General features: G+C 38.3%; 2 protein-coding genes across 2 annotated transcripts; both read left to right on the top strand.

The window, feature by feature from the left end:
• The first annotated feature begins 1,140 nt into the window (after positions 1-1,140).
• LOC142622343 (uncharacterized) lies at positions 1,141-18,515 on the top strand. The gene is made up of 4 exons (XM_075795792.1): positions 1,141-1,270; positions 1,430-1,911; positions 6,129-6,732; positions 17,888-18,515. Exons 1-4 carry the CDS (start codon positions 1,187-1,189, stop codon positions 18,344-18,346), a joined length of 1,629 nt encoding a protein of 542 aa, XP_075651907.1. The 5' UTR covers positions 1,141-1,186; the 3' UTR covers positions 18,347-18,515.
• A 2,091-nt stretch (positions 18,516-20,606) lies between these two features.
• LOC142633702 (uncharacterized) lies at positions 20,607-21,464 on the top strand. The gene is made up of 2 exons (XM_075807947.1): positions 20,607-21,134; positions 21,237-21,464. Exons 1-2 carry the CDS (start codon positions 20,607-20,609, stop codon positions 21,462-21,464), a joined length of 756 nt encoding a protein of 251 aa, XP_075664062.1.
• The last annotated feature ends 1,346 nt before the right edge of the window (positions 21,465-22,810 follow it).

Raw genomic sequence — 22,810 nt, 5'->3', positions numbered from 1 at the left:
GGTTTATATGTTGTGAATCTTTTTTTTTTTTTGAGAAGGAATGTTGTGAATCTCTTAGCCCAATAAAAAGTTTGCCATTAGATATGCCCATAAGTTCGGATAAGACCCCCTACAGCCCAGAGACAGCTAGCGAGATGAGCTGAGTGAATTTCATGATGTATTAGGAGTTTTTTATAAGTGTCCGGACACAACACAAGTTTAGAATAGTTATTGACAAATCCAATAAATTTACTTAATTAATAAGATATTTTTAATACTAATGAAAATGTTAAATTTTCTCTCCTTCGATTAAATTTTGTTTGAATTGAATAATTACTATAGGTCAATTATGATTGAATGTAGAGGTCTAGCAACTTTTAATTGATACTTAATTGTAGTTAAATAGTACTTTTGAACTTAACTTTAAAGTAAGTTTTGTTTTTTTTTTTTTGAGAAGACAATAGACTTGACTTAAGTATAATTATAAATATAAAATAAACGGGTGGATAGACTTTTTTCATCCTCTATATATATATATACGCTTTAAGTTTGAAATTTGATACTAGAAAACAAAGAAAATGTTTCTAATATTTAAAACGGATTTAACCATCTATGTCCCCAAGTGTACATTGTTTTCAAAGATCTCTAAAAAAGAATGTATGATATATCTTGAGACTTTTTTCAAATTGAATTTTCTTTAGGTACAGCTTGGTGCTTGGTCATCCTCTATGTCATGTATGTCAAAGTATGGGACGCACCATACATATTTTGAGAATAAAATCGTGTGTCACGTATCTAAGATAAAATCGTCAAATGGCTATCTAGTTATAGACTTATTGCTAGATGTTTAATTGTCATACACTATATTGAACAATAAATAAATAAATGGATTTTTTTTTTAAACTAATGCCTCTTGTTCAAATGGTATATTCTCTAGAGGCATTATTAGTTGGAACTTGGAAGAGTAAAGATAATAGAATAATTTTAATAGATTGCTTTATTTGACAATAACTTCACCAATAATTGAGTTGACGCTGGATAGTGTCATTGCTTTTTTGGAATAGGATATCTTTTAGCTAGGGAATAAGAACACTAAACAGATAAGTACGCTTCATTCGTAGTCAAAGTTGAAAGAGCTTAAAATTGCCCATTATAAATATGTAATCCCCGAGTCCATACACTAAGAACAAATTAGGCTCACTTAAATATGGCAACTCATAGATTCAATGGCATTCTCTTTCTCCTCTGTGTCTTTTGTCTCCTAACCTTCACAGCTTCTGCAGATTCCAATGTAATATACATCTGTCTCCATCACATGTACAAACACGCACACATGCATCAATGGATAGAATTTTCCTTTTTGGCAATTAATGCATGCATCCATATAAAACTATCACTAGTTTCGATGTCAAAATAATTAACCCCAAGTTTCAATTTTGGTTGGTTTTAGTGGCATGGGAAGAGACCAAAGGGAATACAAAATTGGTTGAATCATGGTGGGGATTTGCGTAATAGAAGATACGCAAACAAGGAGACCAAAATCAGCCCCACAACTGTTTCCAAACTAAGTCTAAAGTGGAAATTCTATGCAGGCAAAGATATAACAGCAACACCAGCAATTTTCAATGGCACTCTTTATTTTCCAAGCTGGAATGGCTATATCTATGCAATCAAAGAGTCTGATGGGTCTCTTGTTTGGGAGAAGAACTTGCAAGAGTTAACTGGCCTTAATGCAACTGGGTTTGTGCCTAAGGTCAATTGGACAGTATCAAGATCAACACCAACTATAGCTGATGACCTCCTGATCATTGGAATCTATGGACCAGCTGTGGTTATTGCCGTTGAAAGATCAACTGGGAAGCTTGTTTGGTCAACCCAGCTTGACAGCCATGCCGCTGGACTAATCACCATGTCAGGAACTTATTACAAAGGGTTAGTAAATCATTTATAAAGCATATATATGACTAGAAATTAAATACTAAAATTACTATAGATTTTATTCCAACATGCCTATAAACTGAAGTAGAAATTAAAGAACATAGTTTCATTTCAATCACATAATAAATAAATACTTGAATTATACTTTTGTATTATTGATATGACATATTTGTTTGTATAATTTAGGTAATAAAATATTCCCACGTTATATCAAAAACACAAAAAAAAAAAAAAAAAAAGACAAATCCACACAAAAACTAATTACAACTTCCTGTAAAAAAAAAAAAAAAAACTTCCCCTTTCAGTTATTTCTCTCTTTCCCTTTCTAACTTTGTGGAATCCACACAAACCCACAATATTCCTTCAGTTTCTTCTTCATTCTTTTATCTTATTTCCAACTGATACTATCTTCTTCTGCACTCACTGTTTTATATACCGAATTCTTCTCAATGGTAAGGCATTTTCCTATCAAAATTGGTAAGTCTTTGAACGAAATTTATATACTATTTTCTCAATTGAATTATATTGTGTATTGTACTTTATCAACTATATACATTGTGAATTGCTGTGTGATGAGGCGCGTGCGATGAAGCTAGTACATATTAACATGGTGAGTTATCTGTGTGTGTGTGTGTGTGTGTGTGTTTTGAAATGAAAGAAATAAGTTATGACTATTAAGTTTCAAAATAAGTTATTTCAATTACGTGTCTAAGGCTCCAAGCTTACCAGCATTTCAATCATCCACAAATATAAGTGTTTGTGGGGTATTGGGAAAAAAGGATTAGGGTTCAAGTCTCTATGAGAGAACTTCACACCTATATACACTTATATTAGACTAGATTAGAATTTCTATCTTGCATAAAAAAATAGTAAAATGCAAATTACACTTCTAAAATTTGGAATGTTTGGATTTTCTACCCTAACGTTTCAGAATTTAAATTTTACCCCCTAAAGTTTGGGTGTGTTTGGATTTTACATCCTAACATTTCAGAATTTGGATTTTACCCCCTAAATTTTAGAGGTGTTTGAATTTTACACCCTAAACACTCCCAAGCTTAGAGGATAAAATTCAAGTTTTGATATTTCAGGGTATAAATCCAAATACCCCAAACTTCAAAAGAGTAAAATTATAATTCTAAAATTTTAGAACGTAAAATTTAAATACCCTCAAACTAGTTTGGGGTGTAATTTGCAATTTAGCAAAAAAAAAAAAAAAAATCATACAATCAATGTAAAATACATACCTTGCTTGATTTGCCTCTCATTCTCTTAAGTCTAGTCTGAAAATATTGAACATCGATTGGTGTATTTGCGTGGTTGAGTTGGCATTACCGCATTAAGCTCTCCTTGCTAAAATTTCGTTATCCATTCCCCATGAAAACTCAAAGCCAGGCTGAATTTTTTAGCAATGATAAGATAGCAAAAGAATAATAATAATAATAATAATAATAATAATAATAATAATAAAGAAGCTGAAACAAGTAGAAAAATTGGGTGTGGACCAAAGGATTCGATTGATTTGGTCTGTAGTAGAGTTTTACGGAAAGTCAACTTGAAAGCAGACTTATCAAAGTATTAATCACACACAGCATGCTCTTAAATATTTTATACGTTTACTTAACGTGCAAGTTATTTCCATTTCCAAACAAGAAGATTGGCCCCGAGGGACCCGGGGGATATTGTGTTTTAGGGTAGAATTTGAGTACACTTTTACTTCTTTCTTCTCTTTTTTATATTAAAAAAAAAAAAAAAGTAGATATTTTATTTTAGTCAATAGAAGATAAATAAAGTCGGTATGATCAATTTTTTTTTTTTTTTTTTGAGAAAGAAGTCAGTTTGATAATTATTTTTTTACTAAAGAATACGGTTTGATAATTATTGATATGTGATAACTGATAAGTATCTTATCATTGGATAAAACATCTATATTCAAATTCAAGATGTTATCTTCTGTATATATTAAGAGAATTCAGAAAATTAGTTATTGTTTTTTTTCCTGTCCAAAATACCCCTAAATTATTTAACCAAAAATTTAAAAATGGGGTTAAAATAGTAAATTGGAAAAAGAAAGTTAGTTATTGCTTTTTTTATTGTCAAAAATACCCCTACCTAAAACTTAAAAATGGGGTTAAAATAGTAAATTGACAAAAATAATAAATTCTTACATCTACGTTGAAATGCCTTACTATTTCTAATAAACTTCTACTTTTACTTTGGTTTAAATTCCTACATTTAATCACTAATTTCCTAAAAAATAGGATCACTCTTTTGTTAGTTTTAAAACTCCTCCAATCTACAAAACTCATCACATGTATTCATCACACCTTTAGATTTTTTTTTTATTGGAAAAAGTAAAAATTCTAAATTATAATAAATGCAAATTATTAATCTTTACCCAAAAAATAGAAGAGTCTCCGAGCACGCACTCACATGCGTGCTCAAAGGCTAGTATATTTAATTCAAATTCAATTATTATAAAGTAGAAAAGTAGATGTTATATGTTTGAGAGTGTTTTTGAATCTATAATTTTTTTTGAGGGTCTTTTGACTCTATTTTTTAAATTATCTTTTTGTCCACCCTTAATAACAACATGTCATTTAAAATTTATTGGAAAGTGTTAAGAAAATATTGTGGACATAACAAATTTTTTATATGTTTAATTCCTATCGATCGTATCTCTAAATAAAAATTCAAGATGGTAACACAGATGAGTTACAAAATTAAGGATAATGTATAGTGAACCAAATGTTATTTATTTCTGTCATTTATATCAAAATTTTATAAATTGTTCCAAAATGTTTTGAAGTTTTAAAAAGTGTTGTGGAGATATGTATTGTGTTGTTTAAATAACGAAAACTGTTGTTTAAATAATACAACCAAACAGACCCTTAAAAACCACTAAAATGACCAAAATATTCGCGAAATCTCTAAAATGAGCAAAATACCCATGAAACCTCTAAAATAACCAAAATACCCCCGATATCTCTAAATTCACCAAATATGTTTAAAAACCACTAAAATGACCAAAATACCTCCAAAATATTTAAAATGAGCAAAATACCCCCCAAAACCTCTAAAATGTCCAAAATATCCTCACAACTTAAAAATTACCAAAATACCCGCAAAACCCAAAAAATGACCAAACTACCCCGAAACCCAAAAAATGACCAAACTACCCCCCCAAAACCCAAAATACTCCCAAAACCTAAAAAATTACCGAAATACCCTAAAACCTTAAAATTATCAAAATAATTCTAAACCCTACAAATTTATTGAAATAACCAAAAAATTTAAAAATTATTGAAACAATCCTAAAACCTAAAAGATGACAAAAATGCCCTCATAACCTAAAAAATGACTAAAATACCCTTAGAATCTAAAAAATTATCAAAATAACCCCGAAACCAAAAAAATTACTGAAATTCTCTCGAAACCTAAAAAATTACCAAAATTCCTTCAAAACCTATAAAATGACTAAAATACTCTTAGAACCTTTAATTTGTCGAAAATATCCCCAAAACATTGAAAATACCCTAAACCTCTATTTTGGTAATTTTAGATGTTTCAGGTGTATTTTGGTCATCTTACATGTTTAGGGGTATTTTGGTCATAATTTAGGTTTTAGGGGTTTTTATCGATCATTTTTTAGGTTTTGAGATTATTTTGGTCATTTTTGGGGTTTTAAGGGGTATTTTGGTCATTTTTTGAGTTTTGGGGGAATTTTGGTCATTTTTAGATTTCGGGCGTATTTTAGTCATTTTTTGAGTTTTGGGGGTATTTTGGTCATTTTTAGGTTTCTGGTGTATTTTGGTCATTTTTTGGGGTTCAGGGGTATTTTGGTCATTTTATGGTTTTTGGGGGTATTTTGTTCATTTTTAGGTTTTGGGGGTATTTTGGTCATTTTTAGGTTTTGAGGTATTTTGGTAATTTTTAGGTTTTTGGGGTATTTTGGTCATTTTTAAGGTTTTAGGGGTATTTTAGTCATTTTCTATAAATTTAGATTTTATGTTGTTTATTTAAATTTTAGATGAGTTTTAGTGGGCTTATCTAGTAAGACCCATATAGTTGAATAACCTAATGGGTCTTTACCCATTTAACCCAAATATTCAAATGGGTTGGGTTAAGACTTTTCCAAATTAGGTGGGTAATGGATAGGTTCATGGATATGGATAAAAATTGCAACCCTGATGTATGTGACCTGATTTTTGTAGGGGTTTCTATGTTGGTACATCTTCACTAGAAGAAGCTCTTAGTGTTGAACAATGTTGCACCTTCCGTGGCAGCTTTTCCAAGTTAGATGTTCGTTATGGCACCGTCTTGTGGCAAACCTTTATGTTGCCCGATAACTATGGCAAACTTGGAGGATATGCTGGAGCTGCTATTTGGGGAAGTAGCCCTTCCATTGATATTCCAAGGAAACATGTTTACATTGCCACTGGAAATCTATACTCAGTTCCTTTAAATGTAAGCCAATGTCAAGCAAAAGAGAATAATCAAACTGTACCAACTCACCCAGACCAATGTATCGAGCCAGATAACCATTTTGATTCAGTTTTGGCTCTTGATCTAGACTCTGGAAAGATCAAATGGTATCACCAACTAGGAGGCTATGATGTATGGTTCTTGGCATGTAACAATCTTTCGACTCCTAATTGTCCTTCGGGTCCAAACCCAGATGCTGATTTCGGAGAGGCACCATTGATAGTTAGCATAAATAATAATAATAATACCAAACTAGATGTAATCGTTGCTGTTCAAAAGAGTGGATTTGCATGGGCTTTGGACCGCAACAATGGCAGCCTCATATGGAGTACGGTAAGTTTACTTGATATCTAAACTCTAACAGACCCTCCCCCGGCCACTTTTATAAGTTACAGGCTAAGGCCGGTTGAGGCCAATGTGCGGAAGATATTACAAAAGAAATAGCCGACTGAGGCTATGCTGTTGCAAGTAAAGTAAACCTAAACTATTGCTGTGAGGGATTTTGGAGTTGCCGGTGCTCTCAAGACTGGACCTTGTTATCTCACAAAATTGGACCTGCTGATGAATGGAGATGAGGCTGCCTTATATAGACTGGAGGGAGCCTTGGATGCTGCTGGATGATTGCTGAAAATCCGGAGGGTAAATTGCTTTTACTTAGGTGAAAGCTGTTTCCACCGAAAGCAATAGTGTCTCGGAATGATTGTCTGTGAACAGTAAAACTTTCACTGTTCATGCTACAGTGCTTTGTCCCCTTGCTTTTCCTGTCGAGGAATCTGCTGGGCGCTGGTACTGTTGATAATGCGGGTACTGTTCATATCAGTGGCTGGTGCTGATATTGAATAGTAACCGGATTGCTATCTTATCCTGAGTTGCTGAGTCAGGATGCCTTTTTTAATCACTATCCAAATTATACCCGCTGTAAGGATCTTGGGAATCCTGGAAAGGGTCAATTGGACTGTGGTTAACTGAGCCTTCAGAAGCAGTAGGAGAGACCTGTTCTTCTGACTCTAGCTGCTGAGAATGAGCCATTAGTTGCTGGGCTAATTCTTTTAACTCCTTGCTGGATTTTCCAACAAGCTGGACAGAATCTAAGCTAGATTGAGATCTTGTCCTGTGGGCAATAGGTCTCCGGACTTCAGGAGGATAATCTTTATAAACCTGGCTGATGATTAGCTTTATCCTCAGGCTGTCCCACCATTTAACTGAGAATTCTCGGTCTAGGAGGTTGCTGTTAATTGCATACTTCCACATACTAATCCAGTGGACTTTGTACCTCTGAGAGAAGACCAAGATTATTGGGAACTGGGACCTGTGCCTAGAAGAGCTGCACCTTGAATCAAAGTACCTCAAAGCATCTTGTAATGGTTCAGGGAAGATCTGGGGGATGGATCCAAACATTTCCCACCACTTAAGGAACCAGGAGGAGGTTTGGCTGTCAAAATCTTTGCTAAACATTAAGAACCATGAATGGTTAAATTTCTGGTTCTGGAAGAAGAGTACTTTTTCAAAGGCATCCATGTAGTCATAATAACTGTAATGGAGTACTGAGCCTGATGGAGATTTGTAGCTTTTGAGGATCCTTAACAAAGAAGGATGCTGTCCCCATTCTTTACTACTGATAAAACCTGTGATGATGAACTTGTGATAGAGGACTACTGGGGGGTCCCCTTTGCTGTAGATGTTTTCTATCAGAGCAGACTTTTCCTGGGAGAGGATGCTCTTATAGAACTGGATATTTTTCTCTGGGTGTTTGGGTAAGAAATGCCAGTTTGGTGGCAAAACTTCCATGGCTAGGGCTAGCGGATCTGCTATATGAACCAAGTGGGGTTCAATATAAGAGATATGCTGGGTAAAGGTCTTTTTGACATAAGAGGACTGTCCTCCTTTCTGTGTTGGATAGAAAGAAGGCCTCTGGGTTTGGATATGGCTAAAATGTTCTTCTATCTGATAAGGGTTGCTTGCTTTGGGTGCTGGGGATGCTAAGGCTAAGCTGTAGCTGGGCTGACCGTATGGTGGCTTCTCATAATTTGGTTTTGGGATTGATGAAACCAAATAACGATTGGCAATGCTTGATGGTGAGGCAAGGTTATTCTGTCTAGGGACGATTTGACTGGGGGTGATTGGAACAATCTTTCCTGTGGTTTGTGATTGGCTGGAACCAACAGGGTTTTGCTGTTTAGAGGTTTTAGGGGGTTGGGGTTGTTGTACGGGTTTTTTCCCGGACATCTTGGCTGTGACTCTGCAAAAATTCACGGGTTAGGAAATCAGGGATGCTGTTCTGGCGTCCTTCAATGAATTCTAAATCAAAGTCAAAAACTGAAAGGATGGCTTGCCATCGTGCAAAAATCTGTTTTGATGCAATGTTTTGAACATCTTTTTCTAAAACATGTTTTGCAGATTTGCAATCAATCCTGATTAAAAACTTTTGATTTAAAAGATCACTTTGAAACTTTGAAATGCATAGTACTATAGATAATATTTCTTTTTTGATAGTACTATAATTAATCTGGGTGGGAGTCCATATTCCCGAATGGAAACAAACTATCTGTTCAGGGGAATTGGGACTAGCACGCTGGAGAAGGATGCCACCGTAACCTATGTTTGAGGCATCAGTCTGGACAATCTTGAAGGAATTGTCAGCAGGGATTCCTAAACAAGGAAGGGTTTTGACATACTGTTTGATATGCTGGACAACTAAGGTATGAGCTGGAGTCCATGGGGATGGATTGGTTCGAAGTCTATCAAAAAGGAGTTTGCATTGCTGCCTGAGATTTTGATAGAAATCTGAGATGTAATTGAGAGAACCTAGAAATCTCTGAAGCTGAGTTTTATCTAGGATTTCATCTGGAAACTTGTCTGCAAACTGGATAGCTCTGTCTATGGGTTTGATAACACCATGGTAAATATCAAAACCTAAGAAACGAACTCTAGTTTGGAAAAGTTTGATCTTGGGGGCTGAAACAACAAGACCATTGAGTTTGATGGTATTGAGGAATGCTCTTAAGTGCTTCTGATGTTTTTCCAAAGATTCTGAGAAAATGAGTACATCGTCGATGTACACAATGGCATGGCTGGAGAATGGATTAAAAATCTCATTCATGATATTTTGGAACTCAGAAGGTGCATTTTTGAGACCGAAAGGCATCACATTCCACTCATAATGACCAAAGGGTGTGGTGAAGGCTGTTTTATACCTATCAGGCTCTCTGATTTGTATTTGCCAAAATCCACTTTTCATATCAAACTTGCTGAAGACAACTGCTTTGCTAAGCCTGTTAACTAAGTCCTTTTTGTTGGGAATTGGGTACCTTACCCATTCTAAGACTTTGTTAAGGGGCTTGTAGTTGATAACTAACCTAGGGACACCTCTCTCAATCTCAGCATTTTTCTGGACATAAAAGGCTGGACAAGACCATGGTGATCTAGATTTCCTGATGATTCCTTTCTTAAGGAGGTCCTCTATTTCAGCTTTGCAAGTATCCAAAAGTTCCTGGTTCATTTGGATAGGCCGAGCTTTGGTAGGGATATCCTTTTCACTGAAATCTTTGACATATGGGGGAGCTACCTCGTGTCTCTTTCTATGCCAAAAAGCTGTGGGTAGATCAGAGCAGACTTCCTGCTTAAGTTTTTCCTCAAACTTTCTGATCTCTTCTTGGAGGGTTTTGCAAGTTAGTTGGTCCTCAACTTTCTTGTATCTTATTTCCTCCTGAAGGTACTTGAGATGTATGGACTTGGCACAAATCAGGTTTAACGTTTTGGAGACTGCATTAGCTTGGATGGTGCTAATGTTTCTAGGAACAGGTTCGCTGATAAACCTAAACTTGATGGTTTGGCCAAAAGGTTGGGTAGTGATTCCTTTACTATCCACAGTGAAAGGGTAAAGGATGCAAAGGAAAGGATTTCCTAAAATGACCTTGTCTGTCATATTTTTGACAAGAACAAATGTGGTTTTGAAACACATGTTATCTTGGCAAACATGGGCTTTAGGAAGTTTGAATTCAATCTGCATTTTTCCGCCACTTGCGGATGTCAAACGTTCTCTAGACTTTTTAAAGTACTTGGAGGGAATGATACCTTCTTGGATGCAGTTGAGATCAGCACCTGAATCAATTAAGGCTATGACCTCGAATTCAAAATCTTTGCTAATGACAATCCTGACTTTGGAATGCCATTTATGGAAGTTAATCCTGGTGATAGTATCTAAGAACAATCTTTTACTGGGTTCATAGATGAGATCAGCTGTAGGGTTAGCTATGTGACTAACTTCATCATCTGAAGGACTTTCTTCATTGCTTTGATGAGAAGTGCTTCCAAAGGGTTGAGTTTCCTGGAGGGCTTTAAGATTTTGCCTTAAGGTCCTAATTTCACACCCTGTTTCTTTGGTTTCTCTATGGAGGTCGTTGATATTGACTTCCTTCTTGGGCTTGGTGGACCTATCGTGGGATTGGTCCAAATCTACCTTGGGTTGATGGTCACTTGGTTTCTGAACCGAAGGCTGGTGGGTTAGGCTAGGCTCCTGAGGCTTGGTAATGGGGTCACCTATTTTTAGGTGAGAGGTTTTGAACTTACAATCTCTTTTGAAATGGTCACGCTTGCCACAACCATGACATTTTCCAGGCTTATTCTTCTTAGTTTCCTTGTAAGCTTTGGAAATGGGTCGGTGGACTCTGCTAGCATGTCTTTCAGGTCTTTTCAATCTTAGGCGTTTCCATTTGGCTTCTAGGGTTTCATCATCTGTGTCAGAGGAGGAACTGCTAGAGGTTGTACGGATTTTTAACACCTTAATTTGACTTGTACATTTTGATAAAGGAACGGCTGGTTTCTTTGCTAGCTCTTCAAGTTTCTGGGCAACTATTTCTAAGGCTGTTTTGTCCTTAGGGTAACTGAAGTTGATTGCAGGAGACTTGACAAGAGGCTGCTTAGGAGTTGGACTGCTAACCGTATCTTTAACTGGGTTGGGTCCTTCTAAAGTCCAAGTTCTGGTGAGAACACATAACTGCTTTTGCTGGCCAAAATACCTTTCGAAGTATATGAAAAAGGGGACATTACGGGATATTTCCCTCATGAATGCCGTCCAAAAATCAAATACTTTTTCCTTTTGATCTCTGGTATAATTGGCTTTGTAGGCTTCTCTTTTAGTCCTGTTTTCCTCAGAACTAAACTCCTTACCTAATTCTTCTAGGTCAGGGGCGAACTCTCTATTTAAAACCAAAAGGTTCAGAGATTCCTCTTGATGATCTGGAGGCTGTTCCATATCAGTTCCAGATGGGGATGGGGGAGATTGACCGTCTTCTTCTTCGACAATCGAATCCTTTTTGGCTGTGTAGCAAGGTGTGGTGAGTTGGGAATTGGTTCTAACTCCCTGAAGCTGAACACCTATATCTCTTCTAGACCTAGGGAATGGTGATCCTAAAGGTCTGGTTGAGCTACACTGGGATGCTGGTCTGTCTCTATGGTAGACAGGTGACTGTTTTAGATCTGCTGTAGATCTAAACTGGGATATGTCCAGGGGTTGCCTACACTCATAGTCTAGAGGAGTGCTAAGCCTAGATCTGTCGAAACTTAACCTAACCGTGCCGTCGGCTAGTTGTTGGACAAACTCTAGATCTGGATTCTGGGCTGGGTTTTGGATCTGTAGAGCATGATTCTCATTCTCTAACATCCAATTGGCTGGGAAAGTGACATCTGACCATTTGAGGGTTCTAGGTACCCTAACTTTAGCTCTGGGGTCAGTAGTCTGGATGAGGGTTGTTTCATCCTTCTGCCTCCTATCAAGTGCTCCGATATTCATGTTCGTTCTCATGCACTTGTAGTATACTCTGTATATCAAGGCGATCTGACTGGTTCCCTGTGTCATGAGGGTTCCATGTGTCTTGATATTGAGGGTGAGGGCTTTGATAACTGTTTTGTCATGGAGATAGATACTAAAATCTGGAAAACAGTTAAAATGGATGGGACCGTCGCTAAGACTGGTTTCTATGGTTCCTAAGAGGCTGTCATCGAACCTAATGTGACGAGCATCTCTAAGGGCCATGAGGATTGAGCTGTTCAAACCTCTTCTGGTGAGTGGTTTCACTCCAACTTGGACTAATCCTATGTGTAGGAAGTTATGTCCATTATCTTTATGTCTTTGGATAGCTGAGGGTGATAACAAGTAGCACGTTTCGTACTCCTTGTTGATTCCATAGACTTGTTCTATGGTCTTAACATGGTAGTCTGTTCTAAAAGCTGTTTTAAAAGACCATGAAGACTTATAGAATTGGCTAGTGGAAACTTTAGGGATATTCCAATCTCCTATGTCTAAATCTAAGTCAGATAGCTCAAAAGACTCCGAATTAACTACTCCTACATCTGCTGGGATATCTGGAATGGATGTGGGTTGAGAACATCTACTGCTAGTGGATGAGAAACTTCTGAACAAACTATTCATGATTCTGGGGTTAAGAGTTTAAATCAACGATTACAACCTAGTCACCTTTATCCTCAAACTTCTGGATCTAACCTTTAGATCTGAAGCACAACTACAACGATGGGATAGACACCAACTGTGTAAACCTTCTGCCGGACTCTCTTCCAATAATGGGGACCACCCTTACACGCCTTCTCTCGGCTTCAACGGGCTGACCAAACCAAAACCAGGAAGATTTTCGGCCTCTTTAGAAAACGGAGCAACCAACAGACTTTGGTAACAAATCTCACAGGTATATAAATCTGCAACAAACTTTAGGGGCTAAAAACAGGAATATGAAGAATCGGGACAACAGGGAAGTAAAGGTTAATTTGAACAAGTAATCACAGAAGAACGAATAGAATGGTTAGAAGGAGGCTCAGCCTACCATTTGCAGATGTAATAGAAAATGATGAAATAATAGCAGACGAAGAAATAAATAAAAGGGAACGGAAGAGTTATCATGAAATGGATGCACAACAAATATGGGGTATGGGAGATATAAAAATAATTCAAAATAATTATAATGCCAAAAATAAGCTGGATAACTATGGCGGCAGTGCCGACCAACTTGATTTATATGATAAATAGTAACTTACAATCCGACCGGGCCAAACTTGGCTCTGAGACCAAAAGGGGGGTAAGCTACCAAACTAAAGGCCGGTTGAGGCCAGTATACGGAAGATATTATAAAAGAAAATAGCCGACTGAGGCTATGCTGTTACAAGTATAGTAAACCTAGACTATTGCTGTGAGGGATTTTGGAGTTGCCGGTGCTCTCAAGACTGGACCTTGTTATCTCACAAAATTGGACCTCTAGAACTTTAACTGATGAAGGGGTGGCTGGTTCCCTCTTCACAAGTTCATCCAATTTCTGGTTGACTATCTCTAAGGCTGACTTATCCTTAGGATGACTGAGACTGGTGTGTCTAGTTTTAGGTAACTTGACTAAAGGCTTTTCTAAAGCTTGGATCGGTTCACTAGAGTTTCCTGGCTGGAGGATAACTTTGTTTTCGATCCTATCTTCTATCCTGTCAAGCTGTTTTCCTATAACATCTAGACACTGGTTGGTATAGTTGTTTTGCTCAATAACCTTGTCAACTGGTTGATGTCTATCGGTGACTGCTTTGAAAGGAGAGGCTATTATCTCCGTTCTCCGATGGTTGAAGGTTATGGCTTCTAGGGGTGGGTGACTAGACCTAACAACTTCCTTAGTTGCGTTGGGTCCTTCTATGGTCCATGTTCTGGTGAGAACACAGAACTGCTTTTGCTGGCCAAAATACCTTTCGAAGTATATGAAAAAGGGGACATTACGGGACATTTCCCTCATGAATGCCTTCCATGAATCAAATACTTTTTGTTTTTGCTCATTGGTATAGTTGGCTTTGTAGGCTGCTCTTTTAGTCCTGTTTTCCTCAGAACTAAACTCCTTGCCTAACTCTTCTAGGTCAGGAGCGAATTCTCTGTTAAGAACCAAAAGGTTCAGAGAATCCTCTTGCTGATCTGGAGGCTGTTCCATATCAGTTCCAGATGGGGATGGTGGAGATTGATTGTCTTCTTCATCGACAATCGAATCCTTTTTGGCTGTGTAGCAAGGTGTGGTGAGTTGGGAATTGGTTCTAACTCCCTGAAGCTGAACACCTATATCTCTTCTAGACCTTGGGAATGGTGATCCTAGAGGTCTGGTTGAACTACACTGGGATACTGGTCTGTCTCTAAGGTAGACAGGTGACTGTTTTAGATCTGCTGTAGATCTAAACTGGGATATATCCAGGGGTTGCCTACACTCATAGTCTAGAGGAGTGCTAAGCCTAGATCTGTCGAAACTTAACCTAACCGTGCCGTCGGCTAGTTGCTGGACAAATTCTAGATCTGGATTCTGGGTTGGGTTTTGGATCTGTAGAGTATGGTTCTCATTCTCTAACATCCAATTGGCTGGGAAAGTGACATCTGACCATTTGAGGGTTCTAGGTACCCTAACTTTAGCTCTGGGGTCAGTAGTCTGGATGAGGGTTGTTTCACCCTTCTGTCTCCTATCAAGTGCTCCGATATTCATGTTCGTTCTCATGCACTTGTAGTATACTCTGTATATCAAGGCGATCTGACTGGTTCCCTGTGTCATGAGGGTTCCATGTGTCTTGATATTTAGGGTGAGGGCTTTGATAACTGTTTTGTCATGGAGGTAGATACTAAAATCTGGAAAACAGTTAAAATGGATGGGACCGTCACTAAGACTGGTTTCTATGGTTCCTAGGAGGCTATCGTCGAATCTGATGTGACGAGCATCTCTAAGGGCCATGAGGATTGAGCTGTTCAAACCTCGTCTGGTGAGTGGTTTCACTCCAACTTGGACTAATCCTATGTGCAGGAAATTATGTCCTTTGTTCTTGTGTCTTTGGATAGCTGAGGGTGATAACAAGTAGCACGTTTCGTACTCCTTGTTGATTCCATAGACTTGTTCTATGGTCTTGACATGGTAATCTGTTCTAAAAGCTGTTTTAAAAGACCATGAAGACTTATAGAATTGGCTAGTGGAAACTTTAGGTATATTCCAATCTCCTATGTCTAAATCTAAGTCAGATAGCTCAAAAGACTCCGAATTAACTACTCCTACGTCTGCTGGGATATCTGGTATGGATGTGGGTTGAGAACATCTACTGCTGGTGGATGAGTAACTTCTGAACAAACTATTCATGATTCTGGGGTTAAGAGTTTAAATCAACGATTACAACCTAGTCACCTTTATCCTCAAACTTCTGGATCTAACCTTTAGATCTGAAGCACAAATATACAACTATGGGATAGACACCTGATCTGTAAACTCCTTTTCGCCGGACTCTCCTCCAATAATGGGGACCACCCTTACACGCCTTCTCTCGGCTTCAACGGGCTGACCAAACCAAACCTAGGAAGATTTTCGGCCTCTTTAGAAAACGGAGCAACCAACAGACTTTGGTAACAAATCTCACAGGTATATAAATCTGCAACAAACTTTAGGGGCTAAAAACAGGAATATGAAGAATCGGGACAACAGGGAAGTAAAGGTTAACTTGAACAAGTAATCACAGAAGAACAAATAGAATGGTTAGAAGGAGGCTCAGCCTACCATTTACAGATGTAATTGGAAATAATGAAGTAATAGCAGACGAAGAATAAAATGAATCGGAACGGAAGAGTTATCATGAAATAGATGTAAAACCAAATATGGGGTATGGGAGATATGAAAATAATTCAAAATAATTATAATGCCAAAAATAATCTGGATAACTATGGCGGCAGTGCCGACCAACTTGATTATATGATAAACAGTAACTTACAATCCGACTGGGCCAAACTTGGCTCTGATACCAAAAGGGGGTAAGTTACAGGCTAAGGCCGGTTGAGGCCAATGTGCGGAAGATATTACAAAAGAAATAGCCGACTAAGGCTATGCTGTTGCAAGTAAAGTAAACCTAAACTATTGCTGTGAGGGATTTTGGAGTTGCCGGTGCTCTCAAGACTGGACCTTGTTATCTCACAAAATTGGACCTGCCGATGAATGGAGATGAGGCTGCCTTATATAGACTGGAGGGAGCCTTGGATGCTGCTGGATGATTGCTGAAAATCCGGAGGGTAAATTGCTTTTACTTAGGTGAAAGCTGTTTCCACCGAAAGCAATAGTATCTCGGAATGATTGTCTGTGAACAGTAAAACTTTCACTGTTCATGCTACAGTGCTTTGTCCCCTTGCTTTTCCTGTCGAGGAATCTGCTGGGCGCTGGTACTGTTGATAATGCGGGTACTGTTCATATTAGTGGCTGGTGCTGATATTGAATAGTAACCGTACTGAAATCTTATCCTGATTTGCTTGAGTCAGGATGCTTTAGTCAGTATCAGGAGCATATATATGTATGTATATATATATATATATATATATGTATGTATGTATGTATGTATATAAAAGTGACAGTCTATAGACCGTGAGACTAGGGAGTGTGAAAAAGAATGGAGATTGAGGTTAACTATGGGGGTTTTTCTTCATCTTTTATATATATATATATATATATATATATATATATATATATATATATATATATATATATATAGCATTAGAGCACCCATAGTAGATGTGGGATATGTGTCAAATGCTAAATATTTGGCACATATCCCACACCAAACACAAAAGATAGCTCCCTAGCAGATGTTGCATATATTTGGCACATATACTATTTTGTGTTCGTACCGTTGCAAATTTGCAACGGTACGAACAGATGTGGTAAACCAAAATAATGTATTTTAATATGTAGTAAATATTATTTTAATGTATAGAATTGAATTATAAAACATATGATAAATGAGATGTTATAAAATGATGTGGTAAAATAATAAAGTAGGCATTTGGTGTGGCAAAATGGCATAATTTTTGCACCAGCTGCTACGGATGCTCTTAAATGACATTAATCTTAAAGAAAATGTTAAAGTTATAACAAATTTTACCATTAAAAAAAAAAAAAAAAAACCTGACAATATATATAATAATAGGGAAATGTTAACCAGCACCGTGCGGTGCTGGTTAACATTTCCTCTTTTGTGTTTAACTTAAAAAGAGGAAAAAAAACTGTAAAAAAATTTGCTAAAAACTGAAAAATTGTCAAAAGTTAAAAACATTACACAAAAAATTACCCAAAATGTGTTGTTAACGAGCACCTTAAGGTACCCATTAACACAACCCATAATAATAAATATGATTAGCATCATTTCAATAACATAACATATAAATTGTATAAAAAAAAACATAATATACAAATAAATATATGAATTATTATTATTATTGATGGAATTTGAATTATTTTTTTAGTTGGTATCAAAAATTTGTAAAACTTATGTAATAAAATTGTAATATCCCTAATAAAACTCTAATCTTATACCGTTGAACCTTTAGCTTATAGGATGCCTTTTTAACCAAAAAGGTTAAATAAAATGTCACTAGCACCATTTTTAAATGATACGAAGTATACAATTAATCTTCCTTATCCAGTTTCTAATTATGATTTTGTTGCAGGAAGCTGGACCTGGTGGCCTTAGTGGAGGAGGTAGCTGGGGATCGGCCACTGACAACAAAAGGGTGTACACCAACATTATCAACTCTGATGGTATGAACTTCACTCTCAAACCGTCTCAGGCAACCACAAAAGCTGGTGGATGGGTGGCAATGAATGCTCATAGTGGTGAAATCCTATGGTCCACGGCCGATCCAAGTAACGCTACCGCCTCCGGTCCTGTTACTGTGGCTAATCATGTGCTTTTTGCTGGATCCACAAATCCAAAAGGACCCATTTATGCATTGAATGCTAAAACTGGAGATATCTTATGGTCTTATGAAACTGGTGCCACTGTGTTCGGAGGCATGTCAGTGAGCGATGGATGTGTCTATGTTGGCAATGGATACAGTTTAGGGTTGGGTAGCTTTAGTCCATCTTACACTGCTGGAACATCACTCTATGCCTTTTGCCTCAAGTGATTACTCATTGAGTAAATATAAAAACATACGAATAAAACTTTTATGAGGCATGAAACTTGCTATTGTCTTCGACAGTCCCAGAACCCAGATAAGAAAGAAAATGTGGACCATATATATGATTTATGACCTGATGGATTTATAGAAACATATGGATTTGTTGGACATTTGGTGCTACTTAATTTCTTTGTAATGGTGCTTTTGGGAAAATGATCAAACTAATAAGGAGTAATGCTACAACCACCAGTTATTTTAAAATATTTTTTCAAAATGTTATTGTAGCCAATTGTAGGGACGTTGGGCCCAGTAATTTATAAAGGATGGCCTAACAAAGTCTATTGGGCTAAAAATTCAATCCGAGGACATCAAACGAACTAGGAGTACATTAGTGTACCTTTTAAAGGAAATGCCAGGTAAAGATGTGATAAAAGAGTGAACAATTGAGTTCGAGGAAGATATTAGTCCTCGGATATTAAAGCCGAGGCCATAGGTAGGAGGTTTAATATCCTCAAAGCTATGTTATAAACAATCTTATGGCTACGGGAAGATATAGTACACGTGGAAGACAGTAGAAGGGCGGTGGAATATCTAAGGTAAAACTGCTACCACCGCCCACACATTAAAAACTCTGCAATTGATATACTGACTACATTAATGGAGGAAGGAGACCTAAGCATGGGTTTTGAAACTTGGTCCCTAATCCTAGACGAATTTGGAAAAATTTGATGGGACAAGTATCCAAAGCCAGCGTTATAACCATGAGGTGGAGGATGATAGAGAGGGGGAAGAGGGAGTATAAAGAAAGGAAAAGTCCTTCGGAAGAGGGAGGCTCTTTCTTTGGAGAAGAAAGATAATAGTATATGATAATCTAACGATCTATAATTGTAATCACCCTTGAGAAGCAATACTATAAACTATCTTCAGATTGTGTCCAAGGAAGAGATTTTTCATTTATATTCTTATAGTTGATTCCTTGTTTGTGCCATTGGGCCCGAGGCTCGTTTATTTTTAATTGTTTGAACCACCTTCAAAATCTAGATTTCAAGCCCACTCTCTACAAATTTATTGCAAAGGGTCTTTTAAGCCCATTCCCATTCAATTATGGATTGAAGGTTTGACTTATGTCCTTACAATTGGCGCCGTCTGTAAAAATTTAGTCTTTGAGGAGGTTTAGAACATCATGGTGGACTCAGGACCACAACGCAGTGCGGAGTCTGTAGGCTCCCAGTATGAGGATCACTCCTTGCGTCCTGATCACAGAGAGAACCGGGAAGGTAGTGTACATACTACGCACACTATCAGAAGTACGAGTCATTCACAAGGAGGAAGTAGAGGTCCTCACGAGAGGAATACCAAGGCCATGCAGAAGGAGATTGACGGCCTGAAAAGAAAGTTGCGTCACGAAAGGTGAAGGCGAACTCCTTCGGAATTCGACCCCTCTTCGGAGGGATCTAAGGATGACAAATACAGGCAGAGGTCCAAGACTCCCCCAAGTGAATCTTTTTCTTCCGAGGAGGACAACTTGCATGGGAGGTATGGCAGGGACTTCTCTTCGAAGGGCTTGGGAAATGATGCGATGGGTAGGGCGTTGCACCAAATCTCCAAGTCACCCTTCACGCGCAGACTGGAGGAAGGAAGGTTACCTCGACGCTTCACACAACCGGCCTTCACTATTTACAATGGCTGGACGGATCCTGTGGAACACGTGAGCCATTTCAGCCAGAGAATGGCAGTACATTCCAGGAATGAGACCTTGGTGTGCAAGATCTTTCCCTCTAGCTTGGGGCCCGTGGCCATGAGATGGTTTGATGGCTTTAGGGCAGGCTCTATTAGTTCTTTCAAAGAGCTTACTAGAGCATTTGGTTCCCGCTTCATCACATGCAGTAGAGTTCCTCGGCTATTGGATTCATTATTATCCATGACCATAAGGGATAGGGAAACCCTGAGAATGTATTTGGATAGGTATTGGGAGATGTTCAATGAAATTGACGGAGACTTCGATGATGTGGCGATAAGGACCTTCAAGGTCGGCCTACCGACGGAGCATGACTTGAGGAAGTCTTTAACAAAGAAACTTGTCAGAAGCGTGCACCGGCTCATGGATTACATCGACGAGTACAAAAGGGTTGAGGAAGATCAGCAGCTGGGAAAGGGTAAGATGAAGGTTATCCCACAAGAAATGAGGGATTTCAGGTCGGACAGATACAACAACAATAGGCCTGCAAGAGATTTTTCCAGATAAGCTAGTTATATGCCCCCACATATGGTTAACACTGTTTTCAAAGAACCAGTACAACAGCTATTGGAGAAAATCAAGCATGAGTCTTTCTTCAAATGGCCAAATAAGATAGCAGGGGACCCTTTGCGACGCAACCAAAAACTCCATTGCCATTATCACCAGGAGAGGGGTCACACCACTGAGGATTGTCGCATTCTATGGAATCATTTGGAGCAGTTGGTTAAGGAGGGAAAGCTAAAGAAATTCCTGTATCAGCCTAATAGGCAAGGAAACCAATCAGGAGTGGCAAACCACGGGGGCCCTTCGTCAAGGCCTCCTTTAGGTACAATCAATGTAATTTTCGCGGCACCTAGAAGGACTAGCTTAGCTCCTTTTAGGGTGATGTTAGTGGCTCGGACTTTGGCCGAAGAGTCAAAGGATCAGCCAAAAAGAATTAAGGCAAATATCCTACCGGTTTTGGGTTTCTCGAAGGAGGACAAAATGGGGACAATCCAGCCTCATGAGGATGCCTTGGTGGTAACCCTGAGAATAGAGGATTATGATGTGAAGAGGGTGATGGTCGATCAAGGCAGTGGTACAGATATTATGTACCCTGACCTGTTTAGAGGTTTAAAATTAAAGCTTGAAGATCTTACGGCGTATGACTCACCCTAGATAAGCTTCGAGGGAAAGACTGTCGTTCCAAAAGGGCAAATTAGACTGCCTGTGCAATCAGGACCAGAGGTGGTAAACGTAGATTTCATCGTAGTGGATGCCTACTCTCCCTACACGGCTATTGTGGCAAGACCTTGGCTACATGCGTTGGGAGCTATTTCCTCAACCTTGCATGTCAAAGTTAAATTTCATTCTGGAGACCAAGTGGTGGAGCTACTTGGGAGTTAGTCTGTGGCTCGACAGTGTGTCACGGCTGCAATTCTGCGTCAACCTGAGCCGGAATCCTCATCTTCGGCTAGCGAAGAGGTATAGCAATTAAAGTCTTTTGGCGCAGCCAAGGTAGATGAACCTGCATGTGAGGAATTGGAGAAGATTCTCATAGATGACGACCTTGAGAAGTTCTTTCAGGTAGGGGTTCAATTGCCACAGGAGGAGAAGGTAGAGCTGATTTTGTTTTTGAGGAAAAACATGGATGTATTTGCATGGAATGCTTATGAGGCCCTTAGGGTTGATCCGAGTTTCATTTGTCATCATTTAAAGGTCAATCCAGCTGTGGTACCAAGGAGGCAACCACCTCGGCGGTCCTCCAAAAAGCGTTCCGAGGCTGTGAAAGAGAAAGTGCTGAAACTCAAAAAGGCGGGTGCTATCAAAGAAGTTTTTTATCCTGAATGGCTAGCCCATACGGTAGTGGTGAAAAAGAAAAATGGGAAATGGAGAGTTTGTGTGAACTTCACAGATTTAAATAAAGCTTGCCCGAAAGACTCTTTCCCAATGCCTCGGATTGATCAATTGGTGGACGCTACTGTTGGACATCCTCGGATGAGTTTTCTTGACGCTTTCCAAGGTTACCACCAAATACCTTTAGCTGTGGAGAACTAGGAGAAGACTGCATTTTTCACTCCCACAGGAAACTACCATTATAAGGTAATGCTCTTTGGTTTGAAAAACGTAGGAGCTACCTATCAAAGGATGATGATGAGAATGTTTGAGACACAGTTGGGAGAAACTATTGAGGTATATGTGGATGATATGGTGGTAAAGAGTAAAGTAGTTTCTACGCATTTGGAAGATCTGAGCAACACTTTTCAAACGCTAAAAGAGTATAAATTGCGACTCAATGCCTCTAAATGTTCTTTTGGTGTGGGATCGGGCAAGTTTCTAGGCTATATGGTAACTCACCGGGGAATTGAGGTGAATCCTGCTCAGATTAAGGCCATTAATAGCTTACACCCACCTCGGAATCCTAAAGAAGTGCAGAGACTAACAGGTATGACCGCTGCCCTCAACCGATTTATATCTCGGTCCGCGGACAGATGTAGGCCTTTCTTTCAATTGTTGAATAAATGGAAGGGTTTTGAATGAACCGAGGAGTGTGCGGTGGCTTTTCAACAGCTTAAAGAGTATCTCTCGCAACCACCCATTATGTCTCGGCCAGAAATTGATGAAGTTCTATTTGCATATATTGTAGTAGCTAACCATGCAGTTAGTTTGGTTCTTATACGAGATAATAATAATATCCAGAGACCAATTTATTATGTAAGTAAGTCGCTGCATGAAGCCGAGGTGAATTATTT

The sequence above is a fragment of the Castanea sativa genome, chromosome 1 (genome assembly GCF_040712315.1).
Source record: "Castanea sativa cultivar Marrone di Chiusa Pesio chromosome 1, ASM4071231v1".
In the NCBI taxonomy this organism is placed as follows: domain Eukaryota; kingdom Viridiplantae; phylum Streptophyta; class Magnoliopsida; order Fagales; family Fagaceae; genus Castanea; species Castanea sativa.
The sequence above is the reverse complement of the archived record's forward strand: the minus strand, read 5'-3'. Positions and strand labels throughout refer to the sequence as shown.

Excerpts from the sequence above, each read along its gene's own strand:
- LOC142622343 (XM_075795792.1), top strand. The coding sequence starts at position 1,187 with ATGGCAACTCATAGATTCAATGGCATTCTCTTTCTCCTCTGTGTCTTT. Across the intron at positions 1,912-6,128 it reads TCAGGAACTTATTACAAAGG|GGGTTTCTATGTTGGTACAT; the intron begins GTTAGTAAATCA and ends TGATTTTTGTAG. Across the intron at positions 6,733-17,887 it reads GCAGCCTCATATGGAGTACG|GAAGCTGGACCTGGTGGCCT; the intron begins GTAAGTTTACTT and ends ATTTTGTTGCAG.
- LOC142633702 (XM_075807947.1), top strand. The coding sequence starts at position 20,607 with ATGGTTAACACTGTTTTCAAAGAACCAGTACAACAGCTATTGGAGAAA. Across the intron at positions 21,135-21,236 it reads AGGATTATGATGTGAAGAGG|ATAAGCTTCGAGGGAAAGAC; the intron begins GTGATGGTCGAT and ends GACTCACCCTAG.